This window comes from Porites lutea, chromosome 4, assembly GCF_958299795.1.
Source record: "Porites lutea chromosome 4, jaPorLute2.1, whole genome shotgun sequence".
NCBI classification, from domain to species: Eukaryota; Metazoa; Cnidaria; class Anthozoa; order Scleractinia; family Poritidae; genus Porites; species Porites lutea.
Window position 1 is genome coordinate 19,812,784 of NC_133204.1, and position 20,234 is coordinate 19,833,017.

The following is a 20,234-nucleotide window of genomic DNA, read 5'->3' on the forward strand; positions in this document are numbered from 1 at the left end:
TCTACTCCCTCAATTTCCGGTACCTACACTAAACTGATAGCTTTTCGTGCCGACATGAAAAGCCATCTGCTATAGTATGAACGGCAACGGCACAGAACTGGAACGTATCTTTCACACAAATCGACCATCGTCCCGGAGTTGTAGCGTGTCGAGAGGGTTTGGTGCACTAAATCCTAGCTTTTACTGATTTACTTCTGCCGCAATTCACAAATCTGTTCACGTTGCAACGAAGAGTGGCAGAAACCTATCCGATATGTGACGATCCACTTTCAAAATCGGCGCGGTATATAGCTTCGCTCCGTTACAAAATTCACGCCGAAATCATTGTCCCAGGTGCTTTTTCATATTTTGTTAACATGGCATAAAGCTTTGACAACAACTTTATTGACTTTATCTTCGACATGAAGATTTCAGTACCAAAACAAAAACAAATGAAAAAAGTAAAATAAAAGTTAAGAAAAAAGTTAAGAAAGAAAATGTTATCATCATGATAAAAGAAAAAATTAATTGGCTATGTGCGGCTTCTATGCTATACGTATGGTAAGAAAGTTTAATTAGAGTTCGAACAAGCTCATTCTCTCTTGGTTCGAATGCTTAACAATTTAGAATATTTTCAATATAAGAGGCACTGAGATTTAAGATGTTTTAATCGCACATGGACATATATAAAAATAGTGCCTTGTAAGACATATTCGTAAAATTACTGCTTTATCGAGTATAGGCTCTCCAAGAAGATACCCCCTTATATGAGAAAGTGATGAGTGGGTACATCATAAAACTAGTTAGTTAAATGAATTTCTGGATAAGGCAAGCCGTCTTACTTTTTGTATGAGGTCCAGCATAGTTTAAATCAATGCCAACGAATAAGCCGTTGCTGTCGTGGAATTTTTCCTTCTTTGGGGTTCTGAGGGATCTTTGTTTCCAGTTTTACCTCATACGTTTCTTGTATTCTGATCAAGACATAAATTGTCATTTTCTGAATTTTTAAAGGGTATAGCACAACTACCCTTCTCTAAAAAATTATTCCGAAATTATTCTTTAAAATAACTGACGTCAAAGACTCGAAAATTTACGCAGAGCTTTGCATTTTCAGTCGCTGATATCTTTTTTAAGAATAACCTTCTTTCCCCGTCAATAAATAAAGCGGCTTCCCAGAAAGTAAGGACACCTAGTCCAAGAACATGAAGACTAACGTATACATGTATAAAAAGATAAGTAAGAATATGTATAAAACTATGTTAGAAGATCTAATAAAAAAATATACAGTTATAGAAATTATAAAAGAAATTATTGGTCTAAGAGTTACACGGGACGCAGCTCTCGCGGCCATTCGTAGAGATAAGCGTCACTAGATCATGTTTTCTAATCATATTATTAAAAGCGTCTTAAGATTGCTGTTTCCTTACTTTAGCATCTAATTCGGATCAGAGGAGTGATCCGAAATATCTTACTGAATGTTTCCCAAAACAGGTGGTATTAACTCTAGTTAGTTCTTAAATTGTAGTTTAAATTATTTTTAATCATATTATCCGGACATTAGCCCCTCTTTACCTTAACCTATAATATTGTCATGTCATTGGTGAAACGCTTTTTAAATGATTTGGTTTGGTGGTACCCTGTCGTGTTGACGATAATCACGATATTAATCTAGTAATTTTTAGAAGAAATATAAAAAATTCCAATGTACAATTTTGGACATATACAATAGAACTACGGAAGCTTAACCTCGAAGTCCTCCAAGTCTACAATGTAGCTACAAATGAACTCGTCCATGTTACTGAGTTGCTTTAGTTTCTTCCTGCTGCTGTCTCCCACAAGAACAAAAGGAACAACGTCGGTTATTTCCAGAGCCACAAGGTGTCCATCACCCGACAGGTTCATAGACGATACTTTCGCATCAGGAGTAAAAGTGGTTAAAAGAGCTATCCTACTACTTTGCAGTCTCCAAAACCGTATAGAGCGATCCTTAGAGTCCAATCCCCCTGCCGTTGTCATAGCAACTGTACCATCATCGGTGGTGTAGATTCGATGGACTGCCCCCAGATGTGCATGACGGATCTTGTGTAAGAAATCTCCAATCACCAAATCAAAGAGTTCTATTGTTCCATCAAACAAGCCTAACATCAGGTTTCCTGTTTCTGAAATGATAGCTGCGGAATGGACTTGGTTCTTCGTTTCCGAGATGAAAATACGTGTTCCTGTCTTCGGATCATACACCACAGCTCGGTAGATTTTCAGACTGAGGTCATAAACAATGTCCGATAGAAAACTTCCATCTTTTGCCAATTGCATTTCTTGAAAAGTAATAAGAGTTAAGAGAATAAGTGAGTATCACCAGATCGAACCATGCACTGTAAATTGAAAAAGTCCGTTTCAGGCCCAAAGTGGCAATAGGCCACTCTCACTAAGAAGTCAAGTGACCAATGGTTCCTTTAAACAATGAGCTGGAATCTTGCTGATGCCAAAAATTGACGGAGGGCATAAAAATTATCTTACACCCGAAATTTAAGAGGAAACGCATTTAAGGGAGATATTTTATGGCACTTCGATTTTTCCACAAGGCAGTATGATTTGTATTGGTTACGTGCCCAGCTACGAACTGACTCATTTTAAGAAATTGGTGTGGGTTTGAAAAACTAAATCACCATTATTTTGTTTAAGATATGACCCACTATAATGGTTTTTTGAAGGCAAAATCATATAACTTTTATAAATTTCATTACAATGATGTCACATGACCCCTTAGTGCAAATGGCCTATTTAACCAGACAGGCCAAAGTCTGATTCAGCCTCCCGTTTAAGCCATTTGTGCACAATCTAAGCCAAAAAAGCCCCATCAAATGCCTTTTCTAGCTCCCATGGGACTCATTTCAGCCCGTAAGTCCAAATCAACCCTATTTGGACTGTATTGGTCCTTATTGAGGAGGAGAATTAGACCCACCTAGTTACTCACCCAGTTTTAGAGCTAAAGGAGATCTTTTTTTGTTCAAACTGTAAGTAAACAATACACTATTCAAAAATATGTATTTACGGCAATATTCATATCACAAAAATGTTACAACCAGCATAATGTGCGGGGGATAAAAGAAAGACTGCAGTCCAATACCTCGGTTCCTTAATTCGATTTCGGTGATATGTATAAAGTCTATGACGCAGCAGAAAATAGACATGATTTAAATATAACTCTTGACCTCTTGATAAAGGTTTCTTTTCTTTTTATTGGGCTGACTGTGAGAACAACGACCAATCAAGGAATGAGAAGCAAATTCTTCCTGTCATGAAAAGACAAAATAGCGGACGCAACTTTCAGAGGGCTTTGCGTGTCTTGCTTGCGTCGCAGACACTCTAAACCTTCTGTCTATATTAATGGTTTAGACGAGTGCGTAGGCTAGTTTAGGCTGGCTGCAACGCAGGCTATGCGTGTCCCATTCCACCTTCAATGGGACCGATTTTTGCGGTGAGGGGATAGGTCATTTCAGGTCGTCAGCGAACAGATTTGGAAGTCGATTTGGAACGAACACAAAATTATTGCATGGAGTCTTGGCCCTATGAAAACGGCGAATAATTATCTAAATACAGTATTCGTTGATGTTGTCAGCCTGTGCTTGCGGGAAGCTTTAACTTGTTGCAATTCCCTTCCTGCGTGTGAAAACTCTTTCCTTACAAGAAAGGAATATGCTATTTGTAGATCGCTTTAAATGCAATATCCGACCGAAATAAAACTGAAACTTAATTTGCCGGTATGGCGATTTTTGTAAAAAGTATGATTAAAGTGTATACTTCCCAAAATAATAAACCACTGCATCACGCAGTCGGCAGCCCAATGAACCCCCACTATATAGGGGTCTTCTTGAAAAGCAATACAATTTAAAATTTTAATTTAAAAGTACAATATAATAAAAAAGTAAAGGAAGATATCCTCTCTTGCTATGGTACACTAAAATGTACATGTACATGGTGTATGCACGATACCGTTAAATGTGCACCATTGAACTGATATTGAATGCTCACCATTGAAGTCTGCTTCTGCAGTCTCTAAAACAATTTCTTGAATGCACTTGCTCTGACTCAGATTCCAAACAGAGTAGTAGGACCATACTTTCTCTGGGTCTTCCTCGTTAACCATCCTGTGCCCGCAAACGCACATGTCACCATTCCCAGTGTGCACAAGTCTGAAACAGGATTGCCACAAAATATGCTGAGATCGTTGATAATAAGTGAACCCGTGATTTAAGAATACTGCAAATTAGCTCCACGAAATGTTCCCGTAACATTCGCCGCCCTTGGAAACTGTATATAGAATGCTACTTCATCACTTTTCTCAGACTACCGAAAGCCCTAGGAACAAATTACCTTGGTCATTTTTTAATCATCTTGTCAGTTTATTAATTTTTCACTGATTTTGTTCATTCATAGTCATCAGTTATTAACGGTGGCATTTTCATTTCCATTTTCAAAACATAGCAATTAGAAGATTAACTCAGCAATTGCAAAGTTTAGTTTTGTGAAGAGCATTCTAGGTGATATTTACAAGTCAATTTCATATTTATTATTATTATTATTATTATTATTATTATCATCATCATCATCATCATAACTATCACAAAATTCTCAAATCTGATTGGCTATCAACCGTCCTGATTTCAGCACTAATAGGACAGTGTAATAGGAGAGTACGCGCCATCGCACGCGCGCACTTAACTAGCTTTTTTCACTGCAAGCCAAAAAACTCTCGGAATTTCTTGTTTTAATAAGAAAAAAGTCTAAAATATCACAAATTTTGTTATAGTTATGATTAATTGGTAACAAAACTTCGTGTCGTCTAATTCGGTCTGTACGATCATACTCGTGATTAAACAAATCGGACTCCCGCGTAGTGTGTTGAACACTCGTATGATTACAGACGGAATTGGATTCCACTTAGTCCTACTACCATTTTTATTTGTTATTTATTATTATAATAATTAATAATAATAACTGTGCATTTACATGGCGCACACATCCATTAGCTGCTCAAGGCGCTTCACAAAGATTAAAATCAAGTAAAAAAATAATAAGCTAAAAACCTGCTTAATCTAAGAATATGCTTAAAAGTTAATAAAATGCGAAGCTAAGAATGAGCTTAAAACTAAGACCAAGAGATCATACTTGCCAAGACTAAACAATTACTCTTTACAAAGTGCTTAAAGGGGAAAGTTTTGAGATTCCACTTAAATAATGAAACAGAGCTGAAATGACGTTTATTTAAAGGAAGAGAGTTCCAAATCGTTGGGGCGCACACGGTAAAGGCCCTGTCTCCATAAGTGTTAGTTCTTGACTGAGAAACTGAGTAATGTATTACGTATGATCAGGTGAATGTTCCTTTTAAATCTCCTTAGTGAGAGACAGATGCACCAAAATTTGGTTTTATCGACTACTTTCGTCGAGTATTACTCAAATTTACCAGTGAAGAAAAATTAAAAGCTGACCTTTCGAGTGCTAGCTTTTTGTCAAAGTTTATGATGTGGTATTCATTTGTTACACCATATTTGGTGCACCACGTTTTCGTTGTTTTCACTTGGATACGATCTCATGAGTGATTCAAACTGAGCATGCACACGCAGAGAAAAATTTGTACTGAAATATTTCTTTGGTATATTTTCAACAAAATCAGAAGAATTTCGAAGACACTTTAAACTCTTATAATGAAGCAACCATTTAATCATTTGCACTGACCTGCGGATGTCTTTGCATTGCATGTGAGACGTTCTTCTTCCTGTGTTGATGTCGTAAACACAAAGACCACACTGATCAGAAGATACCGCTACAACATGATGCTTCATGCACACGAAACAACCGTTGGTTAACCCTGATGTCCATACATTGCCATCAAATTGACGAATTCTTTGCCTCCGGGTTAGATCAAATAGGTGCATTTTTCCATCGGTCACAAGGATGACTTCATTATCATTGACAAACACCATTTGTGGCAGCAGCCCCTTAATGAACCGAATGTATTCTCCCCCGCGAAGGTCTACAAGACAAACAGAGGTTTTCTCCCAGCATATGGCTTTATAGCCATACATGTCTACAATTTCCACCTCAACGTCTTCGTCATGTTCGTCACTTGAAGATGGAATATTTCTGTCCAGATCCCACAATCGAACAATCTTGTCACGTGACGCAGTGATGATGTGATTGGAGCCAATGAATTGCATTAAATTTATGCTACTAGGATAGGTGAGCGTTCGTTCAATAACTTCGCTGGATATCAAATCAAAAACTTTTATTTCAGCGCGGAAAACGTTAGCACTTGGCAAAAATCTAGTGTTTCCAAGCGCCAACGCTTTTGACTTGTTCGTCGATAACGCATAGCACCGCACTTCGTCTGATATGTCAGCTAGTGTACGAGCTAGAACCTTATTAGAAATGTCCCAGAGTTCGAGTGTGAAAAAGGTAGTTTTCACGGCTGACCCCTTTCTCGAATTAGCTGCTCCTTCAGAAAGAGCTAAAAATACCATGCCAGTAATGGTAACTCCGATAAAATTTACAGTCTGGTTTGAATTGACCAGTGTCATCTCCACGACTTCGCCACTGTCTAAATGTGCCGCTCGTATCCAGCCTTTCTCAGAGGAACGAGAAACGTTGTCTTTCCCTGAGTAAAGGACACTTTGACCTTCCAAAGGGCACAAAGACAACGTCGACATCATCGGACTGTACGTTTTTAGCTTTCTGTCTTGAATCTCTCGAAGCAGATGTCCCGTTTGCAGATCATAGAGTCTGATAGTTGAGGCGATGATTGTCGCAAGCAAATTCAGATTCTCCTTCTCGATTATACATACTGGTGAGGCAAACATTTGCTCTTGGGCCAAGGAAAACACTCGCTGACCATTTGAAAGTCTCCACACTGATATGGAACCTACCCGCGAGGTCACAACAATTGAGTTATCAGGAGATATCACCACAAACCAGACATCTTCGCCTAAAAAAAATGAAGCGGATCAAGTAGTAAGAAAAAATAGTAAACCCTGTCGAAGTGACCAGAGAGACAAATTACGGTAATTGGGGCTCTAAGAAGGGTTTTTTTTTAAATAAGCTAGCTAGACAAAGGATCAATTTCCTTATCCCTAAAAACTACAGTAGGCCAGGTGTGTTCTCAAAAGCCAATGAAAATAGAGCTTCTTGGCTCCAGGTAATGTGCTTACAAGGACTGAATTTAGCTTTCGGTCACTTACCTACTCCTTCAAGAGTCCGTAAGAGTCTTCCCGATGTGACGTCCCAAATTGTACAGGTTTTGTCAGCCGAAGCACTTGCAATTAGTTTTCCGTCAGCACTGGCACTGAGAGCAGATGACGGTTTTGCATGTCCAGACATGGAGTGCACTAAAGGTCCACCAGGTGAGGTCAAACACACTCTGCTTGGTAATAAGCAAGGTCGCCATGAGTTTTGAGCCTGATGCAATAGGGATTTGATATCCTCTGAATCAGGGGTTTGGACACGCCCAATAAGTTGAGTGGATAACTGAGCTGGATGTTGAATAAGAGCAAATGTGGAAAGCTGGAGAGTTTCTTTGACAAGCTGAATGTCCTTGTCGTCGATTTTCTGCAGGGCAAAATCGAAATCGTCCATGAGGTCTCGAAGAGAGTATGCTTCCAAACAAGTCAGAAGAAATTCAAAGTTACACAAGACTTCTAGCTTCAGCGTTTTTGTGTCATTACAAAGTACGAGATGATAAGGCAATTCATTTATCTTGCGATAATTGAAGTTCTTGAGCTTCTTTCTCCCTTCAAATGTCCATGGCTGACTGGAAACAAACCGGTCAGCCTCCAGATGTTCCCCGTTGATGGTTCGGTGCGGCTTTTTTCTTCCATCCGCCCATAGACCCAAGAAATAATCGCTCAATGCTCGGTGAGTAAATTGCCTTTCCTCATCCGTCGACAGATATCGATCTCTTGCAGCCTCGATGAACTGCCTGTGATACCACGTAATCACGCTCGCGCCATCGGCTCCCCTGTCTACCAAGTAACCGGCCAGGTCACTCTTTATTCGAACCCATAGCAGCGGTGGTATGCGTCGTATTGGGGGAGTCCAGTACTGATACACGTCGTCCAAGACCTTATCGTCACAGGATAGTAAGTCCTCTATTTCTGTACCCGTTAGACCACTTTTGGATGCAGTGATGTAAGCAAGAACGTGTTGCACTAATATTCGCCCATGCTGCGTCTCAATCCGCTCAAACAGCGCGTTAACTGCTCCTAGAAACATTGTTTTATAATAGTTGTATTAGACTTAAAGTTATACTCGGAGAAACGAAAAAAAGGCGTAAGAACCACTCTACAGTGGATGTTACCCTTATTAGAAGCCCTCTTTTTTATCCAATACTCCCTACTACTGCAATCAATGTTTTATGGAAAATATTCTTCAAAAACAGTATACAACATTAATAATAGGAGGAGAGACAAGAAAGGATTTCAATTGTTTTAAAAGGCTTTTTATGCAATTTGAGTGCAGTCACATTATAGGAATATGGCCAATGAAGAGAAAAAGGTAACAGTTATTGGTATAGTGGTTTCAGTGTTTTTTGTATTGCTGTAGTTTGTTGTTGTTGTTGATTTTGCATTTCGAGTGCGTTCATGTCCCTTTGATTGCCGTCGTTATGTCATAATCCTGGACGTTTTACAAAATATCGCTTGGTGAGCTGTTCAGCTTACCCCTCACTGTATCCTGTAGGACAGTTTCGTTTGGTAATGAGTAAGACTTCCATCTTATGGCTTCATCAAATGCCACCCGGATAAATATTGGCAAGGAACACTTTTCTAAAGCATTGCAGACAATGGATTGCTGTGATGGTGACAGACCTCTCCCTGCAATGCTCAACCAGTTGCTCAGTATTCGAAACGCATCATCTTCAGGCAACTTGGGAACTTCCACAAAGTTTTCATCAGGAAATAACGACTACAGCAAGGAAAAAAAGTCTTCTTACAATAGGATCTAGTGACTAAACAAATCTTTAACAATTGGATTGTTGGAGAATAGGCTCCTGGAAAAGGCAATTCCTTTTTCATTTCTTTTGTTGCTATTTTATGGCCCGTAAGGATGTTGAAGCAAAGGGTGCGTTTTCGGGCGGAAAATCCAAATACGAATTCTTAAATCCACAAAACCGCTCTTTGTCTGGATTCTTTAGATCAAATCCAAATTCACTATCTAAGCGAATTTTCGGAAAGGATTTGAAAAGAGTACTTTTGACAAGCGGTTTTCCTAACAAAAGTTGGTACACAAATGCCTTGCATGCATCACATTCTAATTGAACCTTTGTTGGTGGTACTCTTTATTGTTTTAGCTCCTGACAGGCGTTTGTGTGTTAATTCTTTTGTTTTGTTTTGTTTTCGTCTCCCTCTTCTTCTTCGTTTTTTTATTTTTTCATTTCGTCTTCACCGCGGGTATCAGTTTGTTGTTTTTTCCCTCTGTTTTTCTCATCACGAGGAGCACGAGGAAACGCCGTTGTCATGGCAAATGATCCTTTCACGAATCTTGTGGGATTTTTTGTAGCTAAGAATCCATATTATCTGAGATAACAAATCCGCTTTTGGATTCACCCAAGAAAACGCATCCAAAGGATTTAACGCTGGTTATTTTAAATATTTCACTTTTATCTGACTATCTTTCAACTATTTCGTTTTTTCGATAGCACGTTATCACAGACCTGCAGAATTGGAAAGCACTCATACACAGCGTCGGGTAAGGTTGAAACTACAAGTTTAACGTGACTTGGAAGTACTGTAGGAAGCCAAGTTAGCTGCTTAGCGTTATCTTCAGGACCAAACTGATCAAGAGAATCTAAGAAAATAAATAGCGGTTTCTCTGGACTGGCCAACCGAAGACAACTCATAAAGTCTTCCTGAAGCTCTTTCATGTCCTGTAAGTGTTAAAGTATAATACAATGACGTTACACTCTGAATACGTCTCGCATGTCCCATTGTGATTGATTAGCATCACCGGATGAGTTTTTGAAGTGACTAAAAGAACCAACATGGGGACTTATTTTGAATTGGCTAAAGGTTATTTAAGAGCAACTCCATGCAAATATCGACCAAAGTGCGGCAAGGCTCAAAAAATAAAAATCGCTCTTCTTTTGCATACCGATAGACTTTAGTAAGTGTACAAACGCCATGTAGTTTTTTCTTCGAAAGATCTGTTCGTTTCCGAGAAAAACAAGAAAACCGTTTCAAGCCCCGCCGTCGATTTCGCAAGCCGAAAACAGGGTTGAAATTCACTATGATTCGCTCGACTTGCATTTCAAAACAACTGCGCTAGAAAAAAAGCTTGTTGCTAAAATTGTAAGTATAACTCGTCGTTGACCAAAATATATAATATTTTTAGCATTGCAACAGTCTGAGTAATTATAAAAAAGCTAAAGCGTTTGTCTACCTGTTGTTCAACCACGGAAGGTAGTTGAAAAAAGCGCCGATTTTCATCATGTGCCTTTGATCAGAATTTTTCAGGATTGAAGGGGAAAACACTACAAGCATCAATCTATTATGTTATGTTAAAATTATTTTGGGGAAATCATTTTGAGCTTCTCAGAAATTATTTGAAATTCCTGTTACAGACAACATAAAATAACGCCATCCAACACACGAGTCACGCGACCACCACCAACAATTTGACTTTAGGTTTCCGTTTACAACGCTGGTAGCCTTGATATGTAGAACAATTTTTTTGAAAAGCTCACCTTAACCTGTATCTGTTGTACTTCAAGCTCCAAGTTGTTTCATTTTGCCTTCTTATCACCTATGTTACCGTAGTCGTGAAGTCCACGGAATGTGTGCGTTCACATTGTAGCATTGTGGAGGTGCGTGACAGCTTTCTGGTAATTTCTTCATCCCTCTGTTTTCTCTAATGTTTCCAAGTTAACATCTCATGCTTGTTAAAAATTTGAGAAACCTGGACCTTAAAAAGCCGTCTATAAAATAAAGCTCGGTAGTTTAACAAAGCAAAGTTCCTTGCTCGTGGATCCGTTCACTTCAATTAATCTCATTTGCATAGGAGTGTGCTAAGGGTCTACTTCCGGTGAAATACACGTGACAAGCTTTACCGACTTTCACCAGTTACTTCCAGTACACTGAAGAAGATTCATCTTTTATACTCCTCCTTCTTCAAAAATACTCCAGTTGACATTATTTTACCCGAGAATTACCTTTAATATTTTGACGTTTTAGGCATTTGATTAACATTATCGAATTAAATTTAGTTAAATTTGATTCAACTGTTCATTCCCACTTGAAAAAGAAAAAGATCTTTGCAAACACTGTTTGTGTACGCTCTTCTTTGATGAAGCTATGAAAGGTTCGTGCTCCTTCGATTCATTAGTAGGTACTCTGTGTTCGTTTGATAGAAGTGATAAGCAGAGATCAACTGAGATTGTTCCTTTGTCGTTGTCAAACTATTAAGGACGTAACTGGGCATAGGTCGACATGGTCTCTTTCTGGTATTGAAAGCGAAACAGACTTTATTTTAGCTCAGAACTGCCCAGCCAGACCATTCCCGTCACAATGATAATTTCCCTTTTAATCAAACTCTTCAGCTAGATCAGTCAAATCCGAAATAGTATGCTCGAAAGAGAACGTTTTTCAGCAAAAACTCTTGGAAAAATCCTACTTCATTTTCAAAATGACTGGTCGGGCGATGGTCCAGCCGGAAAGTTCTGACAGATGGAAAGCGCCCTAAGTTCCTTTAATATATGCCCTTTCCATCGTTGTGAGCTCGGTATTGGATGGCGACGGAACAGTTATTCCAATTCGTGCCAAGTTCCAAAGGAAATCGCCAATCACATAAATGAAAGGCGAGGGAAACCTGTTAAAGCCGACAAAGGAGTTAGAGGAAGAACATTTCAGAATGTATCTATCAGCAAACCGGTATCCTCATTCCTGTAGGTTCAGGTACTCTTGGTCACTTAGATTCAAGAGTTGTCAATTCTCTTAGATAACCCAGAGTCTCCTGGGTACGGCACCAATCCACCTAATCTGTCCGATAAAATAAACCTTTCAGTTTTACTTTTAGTTTGAAATTAAACCCGATTTCCCCTGGGGGTAAATTTTTTTTTTTCTAAAAGTTAAAGATCACAGTCCAGTTCTGATGGCTTTGTTGTTGTCGTTTTTATTATTATTATTATTTTTACATTTCCTTCAAACGACTAACTTGTACCTCATTCAAGACAACGTGTGGGGGATATGGCATCGGATAGAACTCAACGATTCCACATTCGAACAGCAAAACAAGTGGTCGATGCAACTCTTAAAGATATTGCAACCTCGTTCCCAGGGTTCTCTCCTACCCGCCCTACGGACGGACGGGTAGGAGATTGCGCCAGAAGACGCTGAAAAACTCTGGGTCTCCTTAGTTTAATCTCAAATTGTAGCTCAGCAGACCAATGACGAAGCCATTGACTTCAAGCTCAGTAGCAAATGCGCTTGCAGAATGTTACAAGAACGCAGGACACTGGGGATCACGGAGAGAAATCTTATCTATTAGGGACGGGCCATTAGAAAAGTTATGGGGGGCGGGGGGGCGGATTTTTGAGCCGCAAGAATTTTTTTTCGTTATCAAATTCCCTGTATGAATTTCTTTAGGCCGTAGCATGAATATTTTTTAGGGTTAATTGGCGTGCATGAATTTTTTTCATTTAATTTTCCCTTGCGCGAATATTTTTTTTGGTACTCCCCTCCCCCCTCCCCCAATAAGTTTTCTAATGGTCCGTCCCTTATGTCACTGAGACAAAAATTATGGATTTCGAAACCTTGCAAAACTGGCTTCCTGGTCGTACTCGGCACAGGTTAAAGATCGCAAGGCACCATCGGATCCTTCATGGCCGAAGTTCTGTTGTCTCTGCTGTTTCTTCCAGAAGAATGTATTTTGTTTTGTTTTGGAAATTGTCTTATTTCAAATGTACTAACAAAAAAAACGTAAATAATGTTTGTTTCAATTCACGAAAAGTGACATTTAAAACAGCAGAAATTGCATTAATTTTGAACCTTTATTAAGAAGGCATTCTGAAATAACGCACGTGCAGGCCAGGATTACCCACGTGCAGCCAACAACTGGAAGTTCTACTTGTGAAGATGGGAAGAAAACATGTACACAATTTTTTGTTAAGACATCTTTTGATTTGATAATGCCGACGTCTCGAAGCAATGAAAATCTTCAGCGAGGCTACCAATTAAATTCTTCATTTTCAAAAAAATTATATTACACGCATGTTTTACGTTTGCTTTTCGCCTGCTTTTTAGCGGATCCTGACCCCGGGTCCCGGGATCTTGACAGCTGTAATCCGATATTAATGTTGAAAGTAATTTGCATACTGAGTCACAAAACGTCCGTAGGGCGCTTCATCCTTCAGATTGGCGCCTCCTTCTGCGGTATCCAGCAGCATTTTGAGACACAAGTTGTCGACAGATAAGGAGGAGAGGGTTTACTACGTGCTGAATTAACATAAGCGAACTACGTTAGAAAGCATGCGTGTTGGTTATTAGTCTCAAGCAGAGTTTAATATAGAATGGCAAACTTAAACAGATGGCAACGGGAAACATTTTGCCGTAAACCTAGACCTGAAACAAAGAATAGGGTAAGGACTTAAACATTTAGGACTTTGTGCGTGAATATTAGCAAGACTTTTTAGGACAGACGTTTGATGACCTTAATTTGCCTGGTCGACTGACGATGGTCACGCATATGTTAAAGATGGCGTTACTTTATGTTGTCTGTAAAACGATTTTCAAATAATTTCTGAGAAGCTCAAAATGATTTCCCCAAAATAATTTTTACATAACATAAACGTTTGATGCCTGTTGTGTATTTCCCTTCAATCTGAAAATATTCTGATCAAAGGTACATGATGAAATTCGTCGCTGTTTTCAACGACCTTTCTTGGATAAACATCAGGTAGCCGAACGCTTTAGTTTTTTTAAAATTACTCAGAGGGTTGTAATGCTAAAAATATTATATATTTTGATCAACGACGAGTTAAACTTAAAATTTTAGCAATAAGTTTTCTTCCTAGCGCGGTTGTATTGGAACGCGAGTCCAGCGAATCATGATGAATTTCAACCCTGTTTGAGGGTAGCCTGCGTGGCAGGCGTTTGAAAGGGAAGGGAAAGGGGGTTTTGGGCGCGAGGGAAACGCGCGGGGCGCCCCTCGCGTTTCTCTCGCACCTAAAACTTCCTTTCCCTTCCCTTTCAAACGCCTGCCACGCAGGCTAGTTTGACCTGTTTTTGGCTTGCGAAATCGACGGTGGGGCTTGAAAAGGTTTTCTTCGTTTTTCTCGGAAACGAACGGATCTTTCGAAGTAAAAAATACATAGCGTTTGTATACTTACTAAAGTCTACCAGTCTGCAAAAGAAGAGCGATTTTGGCTTTTTGAGCCTTGCCACGAATCGGCGATTTTGGTCGATTTTTGCATGGATTCGCTCTTAATAGATGTCCGTTCGAAATACTAGGTTTGCTGGTCCTTGCGGAGGTAACATAAAAATATACATGATAATGCTAGAATGGTAGCCAATCTTGTAAACGACATTTAATGGGATAATTCACTCCTAGAAGTGCAAAAAAATTTCCCATTGAAATTCAGAAAGTCAAAAGTTTTACTTACAAAATGTAGCCTACCTTTCTAATAGCTGAAGAATCGCTGCCATAAATGTTACATATTTGTTGACACACACTGTGTAGCAGTAGACGAACTTGTGAGGAATTGGGAGTGGTCCCGATGTACCTAATGATAACGTTTGATTGGTTTGAAGAATTCCATGCGTCCTTTGCCACCATAGACATCACTGAAGTCTTTCCACAACCGGACTGACCGTGAATTACAAGAGGACTGCTTCTGTCATCCTAAAAAGGTTTTCTTTGCATAAGTAAACATGTCAACCTTATTCGCAAATCGTTAAAACCGGATAAGCTTTTTCGACCTGTTTCGTAGCTTGGTAGTAAGACCCTTACATGACTTGATTTTGTTGTTCCCACAACATCCTCAAACTCACTTTTTGTTTCAGCTATGCCTTTGTCTTCATAAATATGGAAGACTGAATTTAGGAACTGGTAAGAAGACCCAGTATTGGTAAAAATATGCCGTGATTTTCGTTGAGCTTCGAGAATAATTTACGTGCGCTTTTTATTTTTATTTCAAGGCATTTAAATGAACACTTAAATCATCACACATTCCACCAGTGAGATTTAAACCCTTGGCTTTCTCGTACAAGTTTTCCTGCGGATGGAGAACAGATTACATGTAGTACCTCTCTGGGCAATCACAACAGTCAGAGAAGCCAAATAAATTTTTAATTAACTTTAAACCCGCTATACAAACCAAAGATAAATTTTCACCTGAAGATACTCTTTGCATCGACCGAGGATTTCCGTTCGTCCATAAAACGTGTTACACTTGGTTTGACAAAACAACAAGTGTTCAACCACCTCATCATAAAGTTGATCACTGACATCACCTTTCACTCGTTTGTCTATAGAATCAGCGATCTTCTCTTTCAGCAAGTATTCAACTTCCCTGCACAAATTATTGATATACTGAGCATGCTCTTCCTCGTCGGAGGAAGATATTCCCTGTGGATTCCAATGAATCTCAAACTTTCTGATCTTTGATCTTGGCAGAGCCTTCGTGACGACATCATTCTTCAGTCTCTACACAAACATTAAGGTATGTAACAATTTGTTAAACACTTCCAATTACCAAACGACAGACAAAATCTTTTTCCTCAGTGATACTTGTAATATATCTTTTTATGAAAAAAAATGGGTTCTGGGTTTATTGATTTCCCTGCACAAGGTCGTGCCTCATTAGTACAGGAGAATTTATAACCAATAACGGTCCACACTTTTTCTCGGGTCTAAGCTGATATGAAAGAAACAGCGTGTTCTTATTTTTACCTCTAAAAGTTCTTGCGCATCACTGTCGATTTCTTGAGTGCTGGAGTTAATGTCGATAAAAGCCTGGGCGTTTTCATCTAGCAAATGATCCTTAAGATCCAGGATATTTCGGCTAATCCAAAAGCAGGTGTCCTCTGGCTCGCAAAAAACGCCATGGCGGATTTCACTTTCAGTTACTGTGAAAGGAAACAGAAGGACAAAACCGGCTGTGAAATCAAACCATGGGAAATATCGGAAAAACAAAAAAGTATTTCCCTTAGAGTAGGACATTTAACAACTACTGCGGAGGCTGAGTATTATGTAAAGAATTGTGCAGATCGAGGAGAATGTCAGCATAATTCTTGAAATCATACGAAAGCCGAATTCATTAAGTGTTTCATTATTTGTTCAAAATATTTCCAAGCTGTTAACAAGGTTACCTCCTCGTAGACTTTCTTCAATACTTTGGCCTATTTTTCGGCATGGTTTCAGAATATAAACAGATGTGTTTTCTAGCAGGTAGTCCTCAAGAAGTAGATAACATCCATGGAGCAATATGTTTTGCGTATTTCTGCATTTCTTCCGTTCAGTTTTAGTCGGCTATTTCGTCTTCGGATAGCCGTGAACGTCATTTTTTTTTCAGTTCCCTATTGCACAAGCAGGCTCGTTTCAACGCAATTATACCATCGAATTGATGGTATATGTAATATCGCTTGCATCTTCAAAATTTGGTCAGCGCCTGCTGGTTAAGAAGAGTAAGCTGGGGGATTTGAGCCAATCAGAAACGACAACATGTTTTGAATAAAAATAAAAATTTTCAGGTGACCGTCTCTGGTATGGTCTTGTCTGGCAAAGAAGTGCTTGTTTTCTTTGAAGTGTAATTCTGAATGATTAACTCTTGAATCACCTAAAGGTATGAAAACTTATCTCAGGTCAGTTAACTGATAGTGAGTACCTGATATAAAGTACTTGTGCACTTTTTCTCCGTCTTCTCCAAACAGGTTTTTAGCCTCTCGCCTGAGAATATGTTGAATCTGCCTAAATATTCCATGCCATTCCTCAAGTGCAAGTTGTCGTTTCCCGACGTCATGACAGAGGTAGTCTGGAATACGGGAACTGACAGGCTGCAATACATAGGTAGCAGGTATTTCGTTTAGATCACATTTATACCATGTTCCTAACAGGGTCGTTTCGTCCTGGTCTGTTATATTACTGGAAATTTCTTCAAATTCAGCCGCAACGATCTTGGAAGGAAGAGGACGAAACCCGTACTTCTGTCCAAGAAATGTCTGCAAGAGTAGAAGAGAATCATATGTTAATAAACTGACTTCGCCTGTTAAGCCAAAATCCCTCACACAGAACCAAGAATATAATACAAGGAGTATTACCATGAAATTAGGGCCAGTTGAAAGTTCTTGGCAGGCTTTGAGTTCCTTTAAACAGAGCTCCAATGTTGAGTGGTCATCGGTGGATTCATCTCGCACACCCCAGCGCATATCAACCACCTGAAAAGTGAACATTGTGGAATAACTGGGTTCAGAGCAATCGGTGATTATGTAATTACTCAAATACTCAGAACGGTTTGAGGTGGGTTAATAATAGAGTTATCTCACAAGTGGAGCCTCGTCAATGTGACCTCCTTTGTGACGGTGGTTGCTAAAGCGAGGTTAACTGTCTGTTTGAGAAAACAATTCTTAGATGTTGTTTTACAGTTAACTGCATTTGGCTCAAATGAAAGGGCTGTTTAACAAGCTTACCTGAAATTCGTATCCTTTCTCTTGTGCAAATGTCTTCAGCCGTGGGTAGATTCTTTCCATCAAGGCGTTTCTCTCAGCAGCCATATCTAAGGAGAAAAATTTAGAGAATGTAAGGGAATTGCCAGCTTATCTGAGCTTGCGGGACAGACGAAAAACCCATCTCCCGACAGTCTGAATCCTCTTACTTACGATACGCTAGTAAACCGCTGTTGTCTTTTATACCTGTAAATGTAGAGCTGGTGAACACGCGAATTATCTTGGCCTTAGCAGTCAAACTCTGCTCCAGGTCTCCGCACATGACTTTCTTGTACCTCTCGGAGAGTTCTGGGAACTGTCTTAAACTTGTTCTGGAAGCTGCCGAGGAAAGTGTAGATTCCCGGCCAGAATGCTCGTCAAATAGAACAGAGCCTGGTGACAAAAAGGATCGCTCAAGGGGCCTGGAGATGGCAGAGTCATCTGTTCTGTTGGCGAGAAAACACTATTACTGGGCGCTAAACAGCTAGATGTACTGCAGTCAACATAGAACTCCAGATCCATTTAATAGAACTCTTATATTGACGTTTCAGAACCAGAAGAAGGAAATTAAACCTGATCAGGTAAAGAAGTTAACAAATTAAAAGAATGTTGAATATTGATCTATCCACTAACTGCTTTAAAATCAGAAACGGTTACACAGATAAGTAGTGTGGACCACTGCGTTTTTGCTGGTCCCTTTTTTGTTTCTTTGTTTCTTTTTTACTTTCTGAATGGCTGTGTTCTCCTTGACCTAAAGCATACACTGTTCAAAACCATTTTGAAGGCAAAGAAGGCAGAGAAACAAAACCGAAGACTAAGAGAAATAGTCGTTCTACCCTGCGGGAGAATCTTACCAATTACCTTTGTATATAGGGCAGCTGGGTTCGATGATCGAGTCTTGGAACTTCAGTTAAAAATTCGTTAAGAGGAAATGACAAGCCGAATATTTTGTAAAGAAACTAAAACTCTGAAAACAAATTCTACAGCAAAATATAGTGTCTTGTGAGCTTTGAATGATTACACTTTGAATTCAAACCAACCATACAAACCAAGTCATTTTAGTTCTACCGGTGACTGTAAAAAAAGAGGTTTTCAAAATTTGGCGCTCAGTAATAAAACTCACCTGGTTATGGTTCCTGAATCGTGTCTGCCTGTAATCTGTTTTAGCGATTTTGTACATGCTGCGCCCATCCTTAGGTTTTGCTAAAGTGGTATTCAGTGTGCCGGTTTTCCTGGGTTAGAGTGAGGGGAGATAGCAAAATGTTATAATTTTTTTTACGCTTTCAATGGCTATTACTAAAACCATTTTCTCTACGTTGTAGTTGTAATTTTGAGTACAATTTAAAAATTGTCATAAATTTAAAATTCAATTACAACGGTCGTTACGATATCTATTGACCAAAAATCATGCCGCAGTTCACGCGCATGAAAAACATTTCATATTTTGTACGTATAACAGTTTGAATGCGACAGCGCTCCAATATTTACACCAATGATTGCGTTCACTTAGAATTCTTTAATCTTCAGACCAGAAACTCCTGTAATATTTAACGCTTTAAATAATTATCGCAGTTTATTTGTTTCATAAGTGATCTGCCACAGCTTTGCAATTCGTTCAATGTGCTGTTATAACAAGAGAGTGAGATTTATTTTGTCAGGATATGTTCTGAGTCTTTTGGTGTGTAAACGCAAACAAGTTTATACATTTAAAGAACCATACTTGTCCATCGCTAGCTCATCGTGCGAGTCCATCTATTCTGGAGACTTATCAGAGGTTTTCGATCGTTTACTTGTACGTGTCACAATGACGTGTGAATGGAACAACCTTGTGGTAGATTTTTGTGAGCTACTGAAATCAGTTACGTAAAGCGGAGCAAACTTGAACAATTTAAATGGTTTTAGAACACATCAACACAATAACCAAATTACGGAAGATGTCAAACATAAATTGCTGTGCAGTGCCAGTGTGACGGAATGACCGACGGACGACTGAGGAAAGTTTATAGGTACTGTGTAAACCGCGTGCCACTATAAGTTACATAAAGCGATTACCGCTGTAGAACAACATGAAACAACTTGGGAAATGTGCCGACTGACGTTCTAAGTACTACAAAAGCCTCATTCTAGCTTGATTATTTGATTAGACATGCATTTATCTCCATTCCAATTTATGCGTTCTTGACAACGATCTTCACAGCAAAAAGTGTGGTGCTGTATATGACCCTTATTACAATAACACAAGACCTTATAAAGATCAGTTTCAGGTAATTCGTTACTGATTCAATCGAAGACTGGATTTTGACTATCAAACATTTAAATCGAAATGTAAATACCCGTCAGCCACTAAAAAGCAAATAATCAGACATGTCAATGAAACAATAAAGGTATTATTTTCGAAATTTTCGAACGCTAAAATCTTACCACATGGCATCATGCGATATCCTTTATAACGGAGGTTTACGTCCTTCCTTAATTTTCTTCCGATCAAGCACAATGCCTCCCACTCTCGCGTGATACATAACAAAGCAAAGAACACCGAAGTGACTCAGTGCTTTATGCTAATATTTGGCA

The 20,234-nt window shown here is 39.1% G+C and overlaps 1 protein-coding gene across 1 annotated transcript; it reads right to left on the bottom strand.

Annotated features, from left to right (window-relative positions):
- Positions 1–479: 479 nt before the first annotated feature.
- LOC140932801 (NACHT domain- and WD repeat-containing protein 1-like) lies at positions 480–20,224 on the bottom strand. Its single transcript, XM_073382310.1, has 15 exons — positions 20,085–20,224; positions 18,787–18,895; positions 17,871–18,109; positions 17,649–17,734; positions 17,280–17,396; positions 16,847–17,180; positions 15,913–16,088; positions 15,355–15,666; positions 14,638–14,862; positions 9,683–9,895; positions 8,691–8,934; positions 7,215–8,234; positions 5,716–6,961; positions 4,012–4,172; positions 480–2,294 (listed from the first exon to the last, which is right to left on the bottom strand). The coding sequence occupies exons 2-15, from the start codon at positions 18,852–18,854 to the stop codon at positions 1,711–1,713; spliced, it is 5,025 nt and encodes a 1,674-aa protein (XP_073238411.1). The 5' UTR covers positions 18,855–18,895; positions 20,085–20,224; the 3' UTR covers positions 480–1,710.
- Positions 20,225–20,234: the final 10 nt, after the last annotated feature.